Genomic DNA, 17,966 nt, shown 5'->3' on the forward strand with positions numbered 1-17,966 from the left:
TTTCCTTCACTCTCTTTGTAATGTGGGAAAAGTGGCGGAGTGAGCAGCTGAAATGAAGACAGAGTGGTTAATGAGTCTGAAAGAGAACACGAGGCTGCCTGTGACAGACAATATGGGGCTATAGGATGAACTTGATCCGAGTTGGCTTGGCTGCGTCACAGCATTACAAATGTGCTGTGTAGTTTAGGTCACCTTGTTACAGTTTGAAACTTTGTTGACCTGCACCACACTAAGTTACATCTACAATAAACACAAAATGCTGCTTTATTGAAATGAGAACTACACAGTAAACTGTGTGCTGCCATAACATCTGCTGCCCTTAAAAGTAATGGCCAATGCAACTCATGAACGTTTTTTTAGCTTAAAAAAAGTTGATTATTCAATGAGCATGTATTGCTTGTGGTATTAAAATAAAGAAAGAAAAGTAATGCCTTGTCTGTTATTGTGTTACTGCGGGTGCTTTGTGAACTGTAAGCACTGGCTGGAGTAGTTCAACTAATGACTGGGAAAGAAGAGTGTAAACTGATATCTGACTCACTACATTAGGAACACATGGAGAAGCAGCAATGTATTATTTATTCTAAGTTAAATTAATTCTTAAAGTACATACACTTTCATACAGTACAGTTTTCTTTCTTTTCATTCCTTAGTATACAGTTGTATCGTATAGCATAAATATTCACTTCATGTCATACATCGTACAGACATTGCATATACCCCACTATATTTCTGTGCCTATTGAGCTGATAAAGCATACTTCACTTCATGCACATGTCAGAGGATCACTTAGCCGCTTCTACTGTGAAGGAGCTTTGTAAATCCTTCATGAAAGTGTTACTCTGAGCTTTGACCCACATCAGCTAGGCCACAAAATGCCCATCAGGAAAGATACAACTCAACATAGCCGAGGAACTCGTGATATACTCAGCTAGTTAACATATGTCATATCAATCACACAAATTCGTTTTTCTTCCAGTTTTTAAAATAATGTCAGTTACACATGCATAAATCAGATTGGCAAAACACTAAGGCAGTACTCCATGCCAGGGAATACGACAGCTTGTGAATTATATGGGCTATCTATTGTTGTACTCACCTTTCCATCATTCAGTAAAAAGGTGATCAACAGATGAAAACAGGTGAATCACACCGTATGCTATTGGTCCATAAAGTAAATGCATGTTTTTATATGGTGGATTAATGGAAAAATTATTATTTTCTTCTGTAAAAAAACAAACATTGGTGGGACATGTCTCAAGTAGCAAAAAACAAAAAAAGATTTGGCTTTATTCAAGTCTGAAAAGTGGTGTCTTGTTCCAAATATGTCACCAGTTTAAAATGTTGGGTCATTAGCTCACATCAAAGTCAAGTACTGACAGAACTGGATCCAAACAAGTGATCAGGTGGTCTCTCCTTTAGAGTTAAGAAGCTCAATCAGCTGGTCCGCCTGCAAAAAAGAAAAAAAGTCAACCTATTTTGCTTAGATGTGGCCTGATGATGCACAAATCAGGGATTGAGAAGGGATTATTTTCTTTTTACTAATCCTCAAATTATATACAATAGCATGTTTTGTTCTGGGAGCACATAACGTATAATACAGAAGAGGTTTACCGCGATAAACCAATCGGAGTTGAGTCTGTAGAAGAGGCGAGACATGAGGCTCATTTGACTGGCAGGTGCCAGGACATGAAGGTGTAGGTGTGTGACAGAAGAGAATGGGGGCCAGTGGAAACCAAACCTGCAGACAAGGGAAAGGGCTTCAGTGCACAAAGCTTAAAAAATATTAAATGTTTTAAAAGCTAACTCAGTTTAAGTTCCACTTACATCAACAAAGCAACAGATACGTAATGAAATCAGTCATTAACAATTATACAGCAGTTTAGAAGATTATTTCCATTGGACTGAGACCTACTGTTCTCCAGGTAAATACAGTTCATAGTGTAGTTTACACTGGTACTGTGATGCATACTCCTAATAAGTACCTGGCATAACTGAAGATTGTTTGCTTGCTCGTCTGTCTAGATAGGCATAGTGTTGATTAATTTTAAAGGGACAATTCACCTTGAAATAATGCTTCACTATTGGCCGACAGAAAAACTGACCTGGGCCTTGACCTCAGCTGACAAAAGCTGCTTTGCTGAAAATGTTTGCAGTCGTTCACATTGTAGCACTTACATTTCTGAGCCACTCATTTCTCATGTGATGAGCTGTGAACTAGAAAATGCACCACTGAATGTAGCTCACCTGACATCACTGAGGTCCGTCACGTTGTTTTTCTGGAGGATCTCCTTCCCCAACTCGACCATCCGCTTCACTGGGTATGACAACAAAAACAAACACAAGTTGCTTTTTTGTAATACAATTGGCAACAGGCAACACAAAATACAAGTTTTAGTCCACAGGATTAGTTAGCAATGAATTGTCAGTGACATTGAAGTTGGCAATTTGCCAAAATGCAATCATTTCCACAAGCATCAGTCATGAGGCATGCAGTTTAAACATTACCCAAAGGCACATGCTCCTTGCTGAGTGATTTACAGTTCCCTATATGTTTGGTTGGAACGACAAGGTAATGATGGGGAGCTCCAGGTTTGATGTCTCTGAAACATGAGATGTCCTCATCCTGCAGCGGACACAAATGAACAAGTCAGCAAATGCAAATTAATGCATCACTTTCAGGACTGGAAGGGTAGAAGAGTACCCATAACACGGTTTACTTAAGTGCAACACTTTTTAAATAACACATGTTAGTTACCCTTTTGTTATATGTTAATTCATCCACCAGTTTAGTCCCCTATCTGCAGCAATCTCTACACAGGAATCGCCAAAGTGTGATTCAATGGATCCTTGAATTAAGGTCCTTATAGTGGAAACAGTTTGGCAAATATGAGCTACATAAAACAGGACCAAGCTAGCACATGGACACAATACAGGCCGACAATTACCCGAGGTGAAATGTGAGGCACACCCTGCAATACAACACAATAGACCATAATAAAACTATAGGACCAAATAAAAAAAATGTGGTAGTTAAATTACTGTACAGTTAACTTGCATAACGTTAGTCTCAAAGAAAATCAAACATTAAATCTAGCTACTTCTTCACAACGTCACTTGTTTCAGAGCCAATTCAACTTTAACTTGCTTCTGAACATAGCTGTTTACAAAGGCGACAGGCTAAAGCTAGCTAGCCTTGCACTCAATATTATTTAATCATTGCAATATTCTCACACAGTGGAGAAGCTCCGTGCCCATTTCGTTGTTTACAATCTTGCAGAAAATACATTTCTTCTCATATCCTTCGCTGCTGGTTTTGGAAACATCAGCCAGAGAAGGTTGTGTAGCCTCGACTGCTGCCATTCTTGTAGGTTTTACAATCTAGACCTGCACAGTCGATCCCAGAGACCATCGAGTGCACAAGGGGAAACCAAAAGATTGTCGATCTATATTATGAGAAGGGATCAACTCTTTTTATATAGTCTATGGATAAAACTGCCACTAGGGAGCGATGTGGTTCAACGTATATTTGATAACTAATTGTACCTGTTTTTCGAAGTTTTTCATTCCCCTTGTCATGCTTCATGAAAACACCAGCTGCCCTTAATGTTGTGCACATTAAGTGCATACTGCATAGTATTTGCCTTCTCCATAATTTGAATCTAAATTTGGTCACGTTGTAATGAGAGTTGATGACTCTGTAAAAGCCAACATAGTCGTTCCTGTGACTTTCTGGTTCAGTACATAGGTCCAGTTAAAGGCAGAGTAGGCCTACCTTAAAAATGACTGATACTGATTTCTGAATCCAATTAAATAGAAATAGCCTAAACACTTTTAATACATTTGTTTTTGATAATGTATATACATTATCATGTATTATGCTGATTTTTCTTAATTTGCTTGTGTCTATTTGCATTTTTTTTTTAAATTTGCAGTGTGTTGAGCTCAGGGCCAGTGTACGGGTGCCCGTTGGCTCATTTAGTAACCTAAAGACTGAGTGCAAGTCATTGAACAGGAGGTCACTGATGTATGGGGAAGCATTTATCAGCTGGCTGAAGTTCCTAAAGGTACAGCGGCCTATTGTCTGGGAGTCTGCAAGTTTACTTTATTGTAATCTTTCTGTTCTACTCTATTGTTTCCTCTTTTTGAGTGAATAGTCAATGGGCGAATGTATTTTGTGGTTTGTTCCATTTATTCTATCATATGCCTGTTTGTGTAGCTATATGCAATATTATAGAAAAAATGCAGTAGCATCAGCTAGTGTACAAGGTCACACAAATATCATAATTCGAACATGAGTCTACTTCTATTTTGTTATTTGTAGCATGAAAAAAACAGTTTACTCAGTGGAAAAGGGGATGTTGTTTTAATGGTTTATTCATCATAAAATATGATTGCTCTGAAAATATTGTCTTTCACCAGGAAATACAACGTTTTAATGTGGTTCTACAAAACAGCATTGGCAGTGCCAGCACTGCCTGGCAGACACTGATAAACACACAAACAAACAAAAAGTAAAACAAACAACAATAACATTGGCTTTGCTTTCCTGTTAAGATTTTCTTAAACATACATTTAGATGTATATAGATGGTAAAAGTCATTTCCTTATTTCCTATTCATGCAAATAGGCAGGCAGGTGTCTCACTTTCCAAAAATAGAAGTGACAGTTAACAGTTGAGGTCTCTTCCTCCACAAACCACACACATAAAATAGCACACATTGTTTACAGTGCAACTCTACACTTCTGTTTTTCAACCTGAGTGGTAAGGTCTTCATTTGCTGCAGTAGTTTTCAAATGGAGAAAATTAAAACCAGACCTCATGTTAGAAAAAACAAGCACAATTAGAGTCCAGATAGGTCATTGTGGGCCCAATAATGTTACAGTGTTTTTACCATAAAATAAGTATTTAACCTTTATGCCCTTTATGTGCCAAGTACGTTTCATCCCTATCATGCACACTTACACACAGAGATAAATACTGTAAAAAAACATTTTTCTCAATAAATAGACATGGCTGTTAAATAGAAAGGATTTTCCTTAAATCCTGAATGTGCTTACAGTAGTTACAATCTTTTTATTCAACAGTGTTACTGTGAACTTTGAATTATAATGCTCTCCACAACAAAGAGTTGGTATGGAGGGCTTAAAGCATCAGAGTCCAGTTATTAACTGGTCTTAGCACAGTGCTACTGATCGATAGCCAGTAGTTTAATGCAGCAGGACCCTGACCCTTTCATTTGATCACTTGTCTTTTATAGGCACAGATCAAACCAGCATGAACGGAAAGTCCAGCCCAAGAACTGCTAGAGCAGGATTCTGCTTCTGGATGTGGGTTTATCTGGACCAGGTGCACAGATGACAAGCAGCTGCTCTATCAGATTTTGTAGTGGCTAAAACCACACATACCCCTTGAAGTCTTGACGTTTTGTAACTCCAGACAGGATAGTAGGTTCTACTTTAGCTCGTCTGTTCAGATGTTCTGCCCTCAGTTCTGCACAGTCCAGACTTCGAGGTCTAGTACACTGAAGTCCTCTAGTGTGGAGAGAGACTTGTTCTGGAATGTGGGACAGGAGAAGCTTGAGCCACGGTACAGATCAGCATCCAGCCACAGGGCAAATCCGCCCCTACAGACAAAAAGAAACAAAGTACTTAAATATCAAATCTTTTGAAAGTTGTAAATGTGTTTATGCTCTCAGATACCAGATAAAGTAATTACATAATGGTCTTGCTTTTTATTTCTTCATGACAATGTCAGACTTAACTGCTGCCTTTACCTTGGGTGAGCATGTCTATATTTTAGGGGAAATAAATAACCACATAACTTACCCTCCTCCACCAATCTGCAGAGATTCCAGGTTTCCACTCACAAAGTAGGAGTTCTCACCGCTCCACCTGTATGCCTGGGAAAATGCCAAATGAAAGACATAAGACACTTGCACTCAAACTATGCCGATATACCGGTATTGACGATAACATAAAATTGAAATATTGATATCTTGTTAATAATACACATATAATGATATTGTGTTAATAACCCATGCCCTCTTTATTCACACTTTTGTTAAATAATGGTTACAGACTCTCCACCTCCCTACACTCAGACAAAGCGCACAATAAACAAAGATAAAGATGAATTTGACTAAAAGCATCATATACTTTTCTCAAATTTTCTATAGATATCACAGGAACATCATTATCATTAATTATTTTGGCCATGATGATGGTGTAGGGAAAATCTGATATTGTCACAGCCCTAAATCAAACCCAGTGTGCAAGTTTCAAAATCTGAGATTGTGTTTAGTTCCTAAGAAAAGAATCGCTCTCAGATGATTGCAAACTTGACTTGTAATATAAATACATCAGTTCTCAGACTTGCTGGTATAGATATTATTTTTGCATCTATAAGAAACCCCCCTCGTACCTGGAAGTCAGGGTTGAAGGTGAACAGGAAGGTTTCTCCTGTGCCGTAGCAGTATTTACTGACTTTGAATGGATCAGAAGAAAAAGCCCCAAACACCTGAAGAAAGACCAAGACATTGGGTTATTTAAAGAGTACCCACAGATCTACTATTAATCATTGTAAATCAGTTTGACTTCATTTGTTTACAGAAATGCCTTGGAGAGTTCCGATAAAGATGCAAACCTTTTTGTGCATGTCTTTGATGACCAGCAGCACAGGGCTGTCTAGGCCAGCCATATTCCTGTACAGAGTCTTCAGGCTGCTCCCGTGAACGGCCGTGCTGTAGACTAGTTGCCATGGATAGCCCTGGGTCTTAGCTGGCATGTGGGCAGCAATCTTTTGGGAAAAGGAGATGTCAATCAAAAGATGTCGGACTGAAAGGTAAAACAAATGTTTATATTTCAAAATTTGATACAATAATAAACTCGAAGAATTTACACAACATAGAGGGCATACAATTTAAGACTTCTATCAAAAGATAAAAAGCAGTGTGTGTGTGTATGTGTGTGTGTGTGTACGTGCACACTTACTCGCTCCAGGTGTCGGTCATCCAGCAGCTGGCTGTGGTCGTTCAGGACAGGGAGAACATCTTCGACCTCCTCCTGGTACTCTGGCTCTCCTGTTTCATAATCCCCCGAGCTACACAGACTCCGACGCCACTTGGAGTCCTTTACTGTGATAATCTGGTGGAGGACAAGAGATGCTCTAAAATGAAAATTTCCTCTACATTAGGTACAGCAACTTGTGGTTGAATAACTCACTTAGACAGGGCACACATGAAATTTGAAGAGAAAAACATGCTATTTCACTAGTAGATGCTGGTTATCACAGCTTCATCACAAGTTAATTCATTACTGGATTGCTGGCTGACAAGCTGGCTAGGAGGGATGGATGATGACTAACATTTCTTACCCCCAAATTAAAGTATATTTTATCCCATAAATGCACAGCACCTCCTAAAAAGATAACAGCAGGCCTACCTCAACATACGGCTCCATGCAGTCACTGGCAAAATAAAGCACCTTGACATTTTCTGGCAGTAGCTTCATAGTTTCTGATTTCTCTGTCAAGCTCTGCTGTCTGCAGTACCACATGTCTGCTACTCGAAAATGGCAGCATTTATAAGTTGTATTCCCCTCTGCATTACTTTCACTTTTGTCTCTGAATGCTATTGGTTTGAAACCTGAGCGGAGGGGCTTCTCATTGGTTAGCTCTGATGTGTAACAGTTCCATTTCTCTGTAACAGGAAAGTGAAGGCTGCTCTGGGATAATGGGAGGGAGCTCCACATAGGATGTCCATATATGGAGACTGTGGGATTTCCCAGAACCTCTTGGAGAACTGCCAAGCACTCTGGTGCCTCAGTTACTGTAAGTCGGGGATACTTGAGGATTTTTGTAAACCAATGCTTGACAAATATTAAGTAAATGTTTAAACTGTGTTTATTGTTATCCTGCTGTTGAAGAGCCACAGTGGGGTTTTGTTTTCATCCTTGATCGCCTGTGTGTGTCTCTGTGTGTGTTTGTGCAAACCTTACCTCCCAGTTTTTAGTGGGGTTGACAGGGTTACTGAGGAGCCTGTTGATCACAGCCACCTTGTTCTTCTCCACTACCAGATAGCAGTTCTGATGTTTCTCTCTGATGAGGTAGCGGGGCTTGCGGTGCTTCTTCTTGCCCTTAGTGTAGATCTTTGGTGACCACTGTACGAAGAAGGTGTAGAGGTGGTCGACCCTGTAGAAGCATTAGGAGAACATTTTTACTAGTAGATAATCATCATATATTGTAACAGATTTTGTGTTTTTTCCCGTGGTTTGCCATGACTAAAATTAACACTTTTTAAGATGAAAAGCAAAGGGCTGCTATCATCAAACATCACTCTGCAGTTACGATGACATAATGTTATCAGAAAATGATTGAACTAAAGCAGAATCACTGTGTGTTTCATTTTAGCTGAAATACTTCTTTGACTTGAAATAAGTAGTAGTGTTGCTGCAACTTTATGACAGTTGGCCCAACCTCTATTACCCATGACAGAGAAAATAAATTGGAGGTTGATCAAATGCCGTCACTCACAATACTCTATTATGGTTTAGGTCGTGCCTGGACATGATTTGCAGGAAAGTGGAGCATGCTTTGAATGCTTTGAGTATTAATCATGCTGTTCTGAGGATATCTGAGGACACAAGTGAAAATCAGGAAGCCCTTTTTTAGAGTTATTTATGTTGGATTCGGCCACCTTCTATGGTTTTCCTAAAGAGAGCCACTTTTGGGCAATTCGTGGCTGGAATCCTGGAAGTCCATTTACCATTGAAAAAAGCAGTTACAGTATACAACAATTTATAGTATGAACCTACTTTGACTCTCTGGATGTTTAACCTCAATCAAGTCTCTTTCTTTCTCTTCATCGACTTATCTCTCTTCCTGTCACTCACTCACACAAAATCTCCAACTCAGTAGAGTGTCAATCTGCACTGCAACCTCCTTTACCATGAAATGGCTTAAAACTCCCCCTTGCTTCCTTTGCACATGTATTAATAAATACAACACCAAGAACACTAATCACTATGACTGTAAAAAGAAGTTTATATCCAATGCACAATTTTAAATCTTCACGTAATTAAATGGTCTGCAATTCGAAGCTCCCATATCTTGTTCAAATGTATTGAAACAAGCGATCCAAAGTACTGTCTGATTAACCTCCAGATAACACCACCATATTCAGCACCCAGCATATGTTCACAGTTCGCTTGATTCGTTTTACTTACTCTCCGACGCTGTAGGCAACTCCCATGGCTGATTGAAGATGAGGGTAAACTGTGAGGAGAAGGGGGGAGTAGAATGTTTGGTGGCTCAATGCTGAAGCGGCCTGTCCACTCTGAATCGCCACCATCGGCAGCATTTTAAACCAGTGGGTCAATTGCTGAGATAAGCCCCATTGACCATAAACCCTCCCTTTCTCCCTTGACAGCTTTACATGACCTGCACATATTCACATGTGGATTTCACAATGGTGCCTGGAAGCCAAAGTTGGTGACACATTAACTTGTCTTGCTCAGGGTCTCTGTCCTTCAATCTGGCTTGAGTTTATGGAGTTACTGCGTCAAGTGGCTCAGTGACCAAATGAGGTGGCTTGTCAGAAAGTTTAAAGTCTTCGTGTCTCTCAGTCTTTCCAGATACCTTGTATCTCTTCCCATCTCATCAAAGGTGAAAAGTAAACTAATTACACTAACATGTAAGTCAATTCTAAGGAACCATAGTTGTATTTTCCTTGCGTATCTGCAACTCCATTACATTTCAGGGCAAAATATTGCACTTTTAAACACCGCTATATTCATCTTACTGCTTGAGCTACTGACTACTTTCCAGAGTCAGATTCTTAACCTTTAATAAGCATATAAGATACAATGCATTGCTTTACGGTAGAGTAGTTCAAACTAGGTCCACCTTAATCAGATACATTTAACCAGACATTAAAATGCTCCCTTCATGTAAATGCATCATTAAAAACATTCAAATAATATATAATAATATGGCAGTGATGCCTCACTGAATAATGAGTGCTTTAATTTTGATACTTAAATGTCAATACTTATATTATTAGTTTACATGTTAAATTATGGGCTAAAAGATGTGTGTGCTTACCTTGGACTGAGCCATGCTAGACGTCTTCTGCTGAATTCAGGCTTTGAGCTAAGCTAACTGGCTGTTGGCTGGACCTTCATATTTATACAGACAGGAGAGGGGTATTGATCGTCTCATCTTACTGTTGACAAGAAAGCAAATATGCGTGTTTCCCCAAATGTCAAACTATACCTTTAAATATGAATTTGAATGCAAGACATTTAAATGCAGTATTGTACACTGTGATATTGACTACTACTTAAACTATCTGGATACTTCTTTCACCACTGCATCACATCACATTCATTTCTCTCTCTCTCACTTTCTCTTTTTGTCCTTTCTCCTGCTGCCTATTTTTTTTTTGTAGCTGCCTGTGTCTCAGGTTTCTCTTGAACAATACAAAAAGGGAAGTTGTTAACGGTTTGTTTGGCCAGTCTAAATTGTCAGTTCTCCAGAGGAAATGTAAATAGTACAATGCCTGTGGTCTGCATCAAAGACATACTCAGAGCACTCTGTCACTAGATTAGGAAGTTTCTGGTATTATGCAACATGAGCAATTTTGATGATGAATAGATTGACGGGGAGTGTTGGCTTCATTCAGTGGCAGAGAACTGCTGTTCATGTTCATGCTGTATATATATATATATATATATTTATATATGTGGTTGGCTGAGTTTATTTTGTTGGCTTTTTTCCACAGGGGGATCTGACTGCAGGCAATGACACGGGTGGCTACATAAACACTGGTGTAATCTATCGTTTGAGTCCTTTATCTTAACAATCTCCACTATATCGGAATTATTTAAAGGCTCAAGCCCTCAAATCAAGATTTAATCAAAGCAGCAAACCTCAACGGCAGTGTTGAACATGAATAAATGATCAATATCAATAAATGATCAATATTCAATACAAGCCATTCAGACTTGATCAGTTTCTAGTGTTGGCTATTATCTCTGTACGCTAATGCGCAAACAGAATCACAGAGTTGTCTTTTTCTTCTATCTGTAGTCATTAAAACAAAAACAAATAAACTCAATGGGCCAGTTCATCTGAACATGCTGAGCTGTTGAAACAGTATTCCTATTGTGAGAGCTGCTTTGAGGGTGTTTCTTCCAAATATCTTCAGTTTTATGACCAAAGCTTTCTACAGTCTTCTCTGTAAAAATGGTGGTCTATTAAGTCAAGAAATATATTCAGTAAAAGTATATACAGCATCTTCTTCAAAGATACTTTCACAACGATGACAGGTCTGCATTTTGCTAAATTAACAAATGATAATGGTTGCAGTGCTCAAACACAGGTTTGTTCATGTTCAAATATCAGGTCAGGAGAGTACAATGGGGACACTCTGGGGTCAACAATTAATCATGATGCTCTTACACAAGAGAAGTAGGATGGAAGAGATCAATTTGAGACGATGTGCGGTCTGACACAAGACAAGGTCAATAAGCAAACACATGGGCGCACAGATAAACACACTTAAAATATATACACTTAAACAGTATATATATATATATATATATATATATATATATATATATATATATATATATATAAATGCATATGTGCAAACACCAGCCGACATGCATGTGCCCACACTCAAATATGCACACCTGATGCATGCATACGTGTCAGCCCTACACATGTGTACATGTGTATATACATATGTAGAAGAACTCAACACTGTTACCCGATGACCCATTCAGGTCTGGGCAGAAAAAATCACTGCTGAGATTTTTTTTATTTCTTATGTTTTTCATAAATTGGCGGTTAGGTTTTGAGCTCCTCTTTTGTCCTCAACTTAAGTCTGTCCAATGCTCTGTGTTAGGAAGACTGTGGGATTTTTAAATGACATGTTAATAGCAGTTATGACACCAGTGTGCATGGGTGGATGAAATGTTCACACGAGAAAAGGGTGTAGTTTCTTGTGTCTTTCATCTTCTGTCTTCCAAAAGTCAACCCACTGCTTTCCATGACATCAGAAGTCTCTATTCTGGTTCCCACTCAATATAGCACCACCTGCATGGTTTGCAGTATTTCCTGTCATCAAAGCAAGCAAGAATAAAATCCACACAAGAATAAAAAAATAATAATCAACACAAAAATTTGATAAAAGAAATTAGAATTTTAGTTTAAAACATGCAAAATGCAGACCTGTACTGTAGCGTTAGTCTGCCCTCAGTCGGGAGAATTAAGAACCAGAGCGGCCCTGAGGGTTTGTCAATAATACAATCGTCGTATATATGTGTTTTGACTTGTCTATTGAATTAAATCCAAAGTCCCAGAAAAAAGATTCAGAACCTCATCCTACCCACAGCCAGGAGGCTGCTTTGCTGTGAGTAGAGCATGCAGCAGCGGGGGGGGATGCTATTGTAGCATCTACGCTAACCTCCTTTGGAGCCACCAAACAGTAGCTTCTCCGCGTTGTCTCGTACACACCTAAACCATGAATGTAGCTGCCAGTATCTCGTTCCAGGACGTTGATTGGTCCGTTCACTGGCTGTCTGGTCCATGCAATTTTCTGCTGTGCAACGTAGACACGCACACATACGTGTGACTGTAATTTTACCTTTCTATATCGAGTTTTGACCCATGAGTTAACATGGCTGTGCAAGGCATCCTTTTCTCATTTTAGTTATGATTCTTTGTTAATACAATAAACAATTCACATCACCATATTTTAATGCAAACTGCACAAATATTCAGACATAACGGTTTGCATGAGTACAGCTCAAATATTTTTTAATCTTTTGAGGAGTTCTCTTATTGAGGCACGATAGTGCTACAAAATGATTGGGGGATAAGGTAATGGTCCTGTTAATAACTGTGGAAAATTCCATTCACTGTAAATGCAAACTAGTGTGTCAAAGAAGAGGTTTCTATATGAATGTGCACTCACCATTAGATATTGTGTCTTGTCCCAGAGGCTGTGGGACTCTGGGAAAGGGTGCGTGTATACAGAAGACATGCTCACACCCACACACACACACACACACACACAGACACACACAACACACCTTCGTCATTTTCTTGGCAGTTGGTTGTGGCAGTTATGGCAGAGCCATTGTTGCTTTAACTCTCCTCCAATTCTTGTAAATCCTCTCTTTCCCTGCATGCTTCCAACCTGACATAGGGAAAACCTCCACAAGCCAGCATGCTCATTTCTCTGGGTTCAGTACACACACACTCACCGGGACACAAACACAGTAATGAGGCGTGCAGGCACGTACACAAACAAGCATCACTCCACAGGCTGGTCTTATTTACTCCTGCAAACGTTTCTGAGCCTGGAATGTAAATGCATTTGACGAATGACGATTTGTTGCAGATGCAAGCCTTGCCACTCTGTGGTCTAGAGTTGCAAGTAAGTGTAACTCTGCAACACTCTCTGTAACGGTATGTTGACTTTGGAGAAATCCAATATCCAGGGTGACTATCACTAGTAGATAAATGCAAAGATTGAGGCCATTGTGTAGTTTGATGGCAATTTAAGATGCTTCATATGTCCATATGTGCTTTTGCCACAAAGACCATTTTCTTACCACAAACATTTCGCAGACACAGTTGGCTTGAACAATATCAAACCTATTTACAACATAACCATCAACATTTTATGACAGTGAACATTTTTCCTTTTACACTGGCAACTTATTAAAATGAAATGGTCCCTGTGGTGCAATGCAATCCATTACGTTGTTACATGTTTGATTCTGGTCATTGTAGAGACTGACCAAATTATTTTATCTTAAAGTGACATGACCACAAGTTGAACCCTGTGGGGGAATTGATTTCCAACTATCCAAAAGTCCATTAGGGGGTTATTGCTGCTGAAACTCACGTAGAGTATGCATGAGCGTAGGTTCAGGTTGTATGTATCTTCTTGTGTGTGTGTGTGTGTGTGGATTTTATCTCTTTATAAATGTTTACTTATACATAAGTTATTCTCATCTGTTTATGTGCGGGTGTACAATGCATGCAAGTCAACAGTGTACATGTCTAAATGATGATAAAACAGGACTGAACAATTGTCAATCAATTCAGAGAGCATGGCCACAAAAGAGTTCACACAAAGGTTACAGGGGAAAGTGTATCAGCTTGAGGATTATGCTGGATCAGTTCTACATGTTAGCCCTTGCTTGCAAATGCCTCATTGTGCATATAGCTGAAGCTGTGAAGTGCAAATTGGTGACTTTGTTTCTTGAAGTGCAAAAATACAAATGTGTAATATTCCACTTATTGATTTGAAATGTGTTGAAGTGTTTCCATTATTCTATCCACTCCCTTTAGTTCAGTACCTTATGCCATGATCGCTTGTGCATAGTCATAGACCTTTTGCACAAGGCTGCTCGTTGGGAAGAATTAGTGCTCAAAACCAGGTTAATGCAATTATGCTGTTGTTCTTTTTTTGTCTGCATGCTGCAAGTAAAATCTCACAAAAACTGGTTTGCACCGGATACAGCACTGCTTTTGCTCGCTGTGTATGTGTGTGTGTGTGTGTGTGTGTGTGTGTGTGTGTGTGTGTGTGTGTGTGTGTGTGTGTGTGTGTCTCTACACAGAGGTTAAGAAAGACCACAAGTGAGCACTTCTTGGAAGATGGGACTACATCTGAAACAGGGGTAAAGGAGTTTAACCAAGGAAATGTACGTAATTTCTTACCACATCCGTTGTTTATTCCATTAGAATTAAACTAAAACCTGTTTCCAAATTTGAAAAAGTAAAAACAGAAAATAAGAGGGCTCAACGTTGATTGAGGATTCCATGACAAATCACAATAATAAATATAATTATATTTGGCTGTTATAATTATATTTTTTATTGTGATGACGATTAATATTCAATCTTAACAATGGACAAAATTTACCAAGATGCCTTTTGTTACTCTTTATTTTTGGTTTGTTGGTCAGTCCACCACTGAAATATCTCTTCTCTTTGTTGGACATCAAATTTTTACAAACATTCATGGTCCCCAGTCAATAAATCCTAATGTCTTCCGTGATCCCCTGACTTTTCTTCTATTGTCCATCATGAGGTTGACAAATGTGGTTCGGAGTAAAATGTTTTGACTATTAGATGATTTGTAACTTTGGTGATCCCTTAACTTTTGTACGGGAGGCCAGATTAAAATGTTAATTAGTTGTTGATGATATTCCCATCAGCCTCAGCTTGGCTTTGCATTCAATGCTAAATACCATATTTTAGCATGCTAACTAAATTAAAATAGTGTGCATGATAAACATAACCTGCTAAATATCAGCATGTTAGAATGGGAGCTGTGAGCATGATGTTAGCATCATAGAGCAGCTAACTTGGCTGTGAACTTTTGGTATAGATATGTTCCTCACATAGTTTGGTGGCAGTTAGTGGCTTAAGTGCAAAATGCCAATATGAATATACAGATAAGTTGCGGTTGAAAACTTTAGACCAGAATCGGCTGCAACAGTCAAGGCCATCCTTACGCTCCCGATCCATTTGCAGCAGCTGTGCAGCCTGCCATGAAACTAGATTGGTCGTCCTACGGATAAATGACTGGAATGTTGCATCAATTAACATTGCTATGAAGTTGAGGTAGATCTATATCTCTGTGACAGAGACTCTGTCACAAAAAGTAACACAAATTCCTATTTTTGCCTGTCTCAATGCAGAAATAGCCAAAATACATTACAGAAATGTGTATAATAATTATGTTGAAAGAAATTGGATTGTTTTTTTCTTCTGGTGAGTATATATGTGCTTTATGTTCTATACAAATTAATTGTATTATTATTATAAATAATGCAAATGTAAACATGTGAAAAGTGTAAGCTGTTGTGGTCTGTGATCATGACCTAGTTCATGTACATGAATCATTTCTGTCACTGGTTTCTTTGTGTGGAAAATTCCATGGTTAAAAAAAATCCCCCACCCTCTATATACTGCGAGTAGTTCAAATTTGTAAAATACCATTGCTCAAAAAGTTAATTCATCAAAATCTGACCTGGCAGTGAACTGTTTCTGCCCCACATAAAATGCTTAACTTAGAGGAGGTTGCATGTATTCAGGTTGGAGTGCTCAGTTGACACTTAGGCCACGAACTCTGGCCAGGTATATATTTTCAGGTATATTTGTATGATCTTGGTGTCGTAATAAAAGTTACTCTTGTGAGATTTCTGCAGAGGTGGAAGTATCAATATGTTACTGGGCATTTGCAAATGAAGATGGAATGCTGCATAAATAAAACATTTAGTTTGCCGCCTGACAAAGCTGTACACGTTTAGAGTGAATATCCCTTTGGAATGAAGCAGTTGCAGCACAAAACCTCTAGGAAACCATATCACAACAGCTGATCATAACCTGTGCACAGACTGATGCTTATAGAGTGAAGCAGAGCAAAGTTGGAGAGGTTTTAGTAGAGACATATTCAGGTGGAATCTTTTAACTGATCGCCGTGGGCACATTTGGGTACCATCTGTGCCATTTGAAATGTATTATGTCAGGTATTAGTACAAAATTATTTATTTTACATGTCACTATACCTATAGGTATTCATTCCATCTAAATATCGCAAAAAACAATCAATCAAACCTCTATACATGTTCCCATTCCAGGAAACCATAAGATATTGGTGTATTTGGACAGCTCATTCCTGTATTAAAGGCCAATGCCTTTAGGATGAGATGCAAGGCAGATTGTAAATGATCCTCCATGACATGCAAATGAATACAGACTTATGTGGGTATGCAGGAGTTGTTGTTACATGTCTTTATGGTGTTGCAATGTGGGCTACTGCTCCCGGTAGCGCTCTGGTTCAAGAGACTCTTAGAGGTTCATGACAGGTATAGTATGCAGCTTGCCAGTATGGCGACACCATTGCTGATCTATACAGAAGTCCTCTTGCATGGCAAAGTTCAACATGGGCCATTCATGCTCAAGTTTCAGTTCGCCATCTTTCCCAGAACAATGTAGTACTGTATACTGTAAATACTACCACCCCTGTTTGTAAGTGAGAATATATACTGCAGGATTCAGTACTTACAGAAGATTAACCAATTTTTTTCAGGGGAACAGACGATTCAAACATCAAATCACACAAAACTGTTTTGCTACAAGTTGTGCAGGAGTACAGATGTTTCTACATGCAGAATCCAACATTGATAGACTTAAACTGTTTTGTTATCTATCTATCTATCTATCTATCTATCTATCTATCTATCTATCTATCTATCTATCTAACAAGCTGTATTCAACTATATATATATATATATATATATATATATATATATATACAGTTTATACAGTGGCGGGCCGTGCATTTTATACCTCGTTCTTCAGTGCTGTCTTGCAGCTGAAACACCACCTAATAACCTCATGATGGCGCCACACCTACGGTTATTTGTTTCTAGGAGTTTAACAATACACATATTTGTATTAAACCGTTCGGTATGAGGCTTACAAACCGAACAATACGTTTGAATAATACTAGTGCATTTGGAAAATGCATGAGCTTAAATTGTGGGAAATATAATGTTTTCGGTGGACTGTGCTCACATAGGAGACAACAGGCTGTGACCTCTCAACCCGGAACAAAAAAAAACACAACAAAAACAGCTGATGCCCCGCATTTCTGAGAGGCTAAACTAGCTTAACAAACAATAACTCTGCACATGACGGTATGCTTCGTAATTAACAGACAATGCATATAGTCCAAATCTATATAATTAACACAAGGACAACAACAAACTCACAAGAACCAGTCACATATATTCATAAGACAACAGAGCATGACAAATTAATCCAGCAACACTGCAGCGGAACACGCATTCTGCTACACACTCGAGGGCCATTCAGATATTAGATGTAAAAAAACAAACGCAGTTGACTTACCAAATGCTGTTCACTTAAAGACAAACTC

General features: G+C 38.8%; 2 protein-coding genes across 2 annotated transcripts; both read right to left on the bottom strand.

Moving 5' to 3' along the window:
* Positions 1-543: 543 nt before the first annotated feature.
* hint3 (histidine triad nucleotide binding protein 3) lies at positions 544-3,363 on the bottom strand. The gene is made up of 5 exons (XM_079163894.1): positions 3,232-3,363; positions 2,506-2,623; positions 2,245-2,314; positions 1,612-1,738; positions 544-1,447 (listed from the first exon to the last, which is right to left on the bottom strand). Exons 1-5 carry the CDS (start codon positions 3,358-3,360, stop codon positions 1,400-1,402), a joined length of 492 nt encoding a protein of 163 aa, XP_079020020.1. The 5' UTR covers positions 3,361-3,363; the 3' UTR covers positions 544-1,399.
* A 1,011-nt stretch (positions 3,364-4,374) lies between these two features.
* ncoa7a (nuclear receptor coactivator 7a) lies at positions 4,375-7,555 on the bottom strand. The gene is made up of 6 exons (XM_079164156.1): positions 7,441-7,555; positions 6,991-7,143; positions 6,644-6,796; positions 6,422-6,517; positions 5,827-5,900; positions 4,375-5,624 (listed from the first exon to the last, which is right to left on the bottom strand). The coding sequence occupies exons 1-6, from the start codon at positions 7,552-7,554 to the stop codon at positions 5,486-5,488; spliced, it is 729 nt and encodes a 242-aa protein (XP_079020282.1). The 5' UTR covers position 7,555; the 3' UTR covers positions 4,375-5,485.
* Positions 7,556-17,966: the final 10,411 nt, after the last annotated feature.

The sequence above is a fragment of the Pholis gunnellus genome (genome assembly GCF_910591455.1).
Source record: "Pholis gunnellus genome assembly, chromosome: 8".
Lineage (NCBI taxonomy): Eukaryota > Metazoa > Chordata > Actinopteri > Perciformes > Pholidae > Pholis > Pholis gunnellus.